The sequence below is a fragment of the Desmodus rotundus genome, chromosome 5, assembly GCF_022682495.2.
Source record: "Desmodus rotundus isolate HL8 chromosome 5, HLdesRot8A.1, whole genome shotgun sequence".
NCBI classification, from domain to species: Eukaryota; Metazoa; Chordata; class Mammalia; order Chiroptera; family Phyllostomidae; genus Desmodus; species Desmodus rotundus.
Genome location: NC_071391.1, coordinates 104569387 through 104573254, shown reverse-complemented (window position 1 = coordinate 104573254; position 3868 = coordinate 104569387). Strand labels below are relative to the sequence as shown.

The window sequence follows — 3868 nt, the reverse complement described above, 5'->3', positions numbered from 1 at the left end:
TGTAAACCTACTTTGCCCCACCCTGTATATAAGATCTTTTCTTATAATTGAAACATTTTATGAAGATATTTTACTGTTTAAACACAAAAACACTATTTTGAGGTCTATAACATATATATGAGTGGTGGACCCCCCTATAAAAGCAAAATTATCTTCTGGAGGGTGGGCCCCTTGTAGTACAGGCTTCCCCCACTAGGTGAGTGTTCTAGGAACCCATCTGTATCAGTGTACCAGCTGGTGTTGTTGTGAGAGGCTGCAATCAGCTTCAGTGAATTTTTTTTGAAGACTCTTTCAAAGTGTTCACCCATTTCATGATGGGTGATTTATGAGCACACCTGCCCACACCGCACTGAGTGTTCAGCACTTTTTGACCAAAAACAACATGACCCCTATGCCCCACCCTCCCTATTCACCTGATCTCACCTCAAGTGACTTCTTTATGTTTTTCCATATGAGAAAAGTCCTCAGAGGGAAACGTTTTGCCCATGTGGAGGAGGTGAAACCAAAAATCACAGGAGCACTAAAAGGCATGAAAATCTACGAGTTCAAAAACTGTTTTGAGCAGTGGGAAAAAGTCTCAACAGGTGTATTGCATCAAATGGAGAGTACTTTGAAGGTGACTGAAGTTTAAACATGTAAGAATAAATACACAATACTTTATAAATAAATTCCAGGTTTTTTGGGTCCTTCTCAAATATATATGTAAACTGAAATATATATGTAAACTTCCATGGCCCAGGGAAGGAGAAATGGAAATACACTTTTGTAAAGTTTTTATATTATATTTGATGTGGTTTATCAATTGAATAGAGACTGTGATAAGGTGAGTATATGTACTGTAAATCATAAAGCAAACACTAGAAGAACAAAAGCAAAGAGTTATCAGTAATGAACCAAGATAGGAGACAAAATAGAATCATAAAAAGTATTTCATTATTTCAAAAAAAGAGGCAGAAATCTGGGTTAAGGGAATGAATAACAAATAGGACAAATAGAAAAATAATTGCAAGATGATTGATTCAAAACCAACCATATCAACAATCATATTAAAATGTAAACTGTTTATCCTAATTAAGAAGCAGCAATGTCAGCCCTGGCTGAAGTGGTTCATGGTTGGCTGGAGTGTCGTCCCATTCTGTAAACCGAAAGGTCTTGGGTTTGATGCTCAGTCAGGGCACACGCCTCAGCTGAGTGTTCGGTCCCTGGTCTGGGTGCATACAGGAGGCAACTGATTGATGTTTCTCTATCACACTGATGTTTCTCTCTCTCTCTCCTTCCCTTCCCCTCTTTCTAAAATCACTAAGCATGTACTTGGGTGAGGATACATAAATAAATAAAAAACAACAATGTCAGATTGGTTGGGACAAAATAGTATCTCACTATATGCTACCTACAAAAAAGGCACTTTAAATATAAAGACACAAATGGGTTAAAGTGGAAAGAATGAAAAACGACATGACCTGCTAACAGCACACAAAGGAAAGCTGAAATGACTACATTAACATCAAACTGGATTTAACAACACAGAACATTACGAAGGATTTAGGGAAAGCCGTTTCACAACGAGAGAGGAGTCACTTCATCAGAAAGACATAACAATCCTATACAGTTATGCCTCTAATAGCAGAACCTAAGATGAATAAAGCAAAACTGGCAGGAAATTTAGAGAAATCCACAGTATAGTCAGAGATATGGGGAGTCTTCCCTAAATAACTAACAGAAAAAGTAAACCCAAAATCTGTAAGAATATAGTGGACTTGAACAACACTACTGACCGACTTGACCTAATTAATCATAATAGAACTTTCCATCCCCAAAGGGCAAAGTACACACTCTTCTGAGTTCACATAGAACATCTGCTAGAGAGACCATACTCTGGGAAAACGTCAGTATTGGTGAGCTTGGAGCAGTGCTTAAAGAGTGTTTGTAGGGGAGGAAAACAACTTTTTCCTCTATCTTCCTAGGTTCTCTAGCTGGGACCCTGTAAATTAGACTAACAAAAAACAACAACAACATTAACAAGAGAAAAACAGGCAGCTTCAACCTGACTCTCAGCTTCTCACTTTCCTCTCTGAACAACATGAGCTTCAGCATACGCTCCAGCTTCTCCACAAGCTACTGGACCCTGGGCTCCATGTAGTTGCTCAGCTACTGGGTCTATGCTGGCACTGGCAGCTCAGGCCCCCAGATCTCAGTGTCCCACTCCACCAGTGTGCAGGGCAGCTGGGGCTCCCACCTGGCTGCAGGGATAGCCAGGGGTCTGGTGGGCACAGGGGGCATCCAGAGTGAGAAGAAGACTATGCAATGCCTGAATGACCACCTGGCCTCCTACCTGGAGAGGGTGAGAAGCCTGGAGGCTGATAATTGGAGACTGGAGAGCAAAATCTTGGAACACCTAGAGAAGAAGGGACTCTGGGTCAGAGACTGGGGGCAATGCCTGCATTGTTCTGCAGATTGACAGTGCCCATCTTGCTGCTGATGACTTCAGAGTCAGGTATGAGACAGAGCTGGCCATGTGCAGGTCTTTGGAGAATGACATCAATGGGATCCAAAAGGTCATTGATAACACCAATATCACTTGGCTGCAGCTAGAGACAGAGGTCAAGGCTCTCAAGAAGGAGCTGCTCTTCATGAAGAAGAACCATGAGGAGGAAGTAAATGGTCTACAAAACCAGATTGCAAATTCTGGGTTGACCATGGAGTTGGATGCCCCCAAATCTCAGGACCTCAGCAAAATCATGGCAGACATCTGGGCCCAGTATGATGAGTGGGCTTGGAAGAACCCAGAGGAGCTAGACAAGTACTGGTCCCATCAGATTGAAGAAAGCACCACAGTGGTAAACTCGCAGACCACTGAGATAGACACCACTGAGATGACACTCATGGAGCTGAGATATATGGTCCAGTTGTTGGAGACTGAGCTGGACTCAGTGAGGAATCTGAAGGTCAGTTTGGAGAACAGCCTGATGGGGTGGAGATGCACTATGCCACACAGGTGGAATAGCTCAATGGGTTCCTGCTGCACCTGGAGTCAGAGCTGGCCCAGACCCAGACAGAGGGGCAGAGACAGGCCCAGGCGTACCAGGCCCTGCTGAACATCAAGGTCATGCTGGAGGCTGCGATTGCCACCTACCGCAGCCCACTGGAAGAAGGGTAGGACTTCAATCTTGTTGACGCCCTGGACAAGAGCCACTCCTTACAAACCATCAAAAGACCACGATCTGCAGGATCGTGGATGGCAGAGTGGTGTCTGAGGTCAATGAAAGCAGAGTTTTGAGGCATTAAAGGCAGAAGAAGTTGGGCATCCCTTGGCAGGGTGGGAGGCCAATAAAAAGTTGAGAGTTAAAAAAAAACCCAAGAGTAAAACCAGTAGTTAACATGTGTACATGTGGGAGAATTATTCAGTGATGAGTAACTCAAAAGGCTGGTTAGAACTCGGGCTTATACAGCTTCCTGTCAAAGACCAATACATTTGTAGAGAGAGGTGACAATGACAAAAGAAGGGTGGTTTTAGTCTTCCAAGGGGGCAAGCTGTGAGGAGGTAAATACACGGGGGAAACTAATGGGATAAGATTTGATTGTGAGGGTCCCTCTTGGCTGACTTGCCTTCTTCTTTATCATCATAAAATTTCCCCAGCAGAGAAAATTTATGTTAGTCTTTATTTGTCAGAAGTTTCTGCTTTGGGTCAGAGAAGGGAAGCTTGGAGAAAGCTTCTTTCTGCATCTGTTGATTCTCAGTTGCCTCCAGCTCAAAATAATCCCTACGCCACAGTGGTATGTCTGGAGGTGGTACACTCTACTTTCCTACATGATATTAACATGCACCCTTTTCTATACATTTGAAATATGTCCTAATTTAAAACATTGT

The 3868-nt window shown here is 43.1% G+C and overlaps 1 protein-coding gene across 1 annotated transcript; it reads left to right on the top strand.

Annotated features, from left to right (window-relative positions):
- Positions 1–2080: 2080 nt before the first annotated feature.
- On the top strand, positions 2081–3157 carry LOC128780912 (keratin, type I cytoskeletal 18-like). The gene is made up of 4 exons (XM_071221604.1): positions 2081–2136; positions 2212–2341; positions 2454–2945; positions 3032–3157. The coding sequence occupies exons 1-4, from the start codon at positions 2081–2083 to the stop codon at positions 3155–3157; spliced, it is 804 nt and encodes a 267-aa protein (XP_071077705.1).
- Positions 3158–3868: the final 711 nt, after the last annotated feature.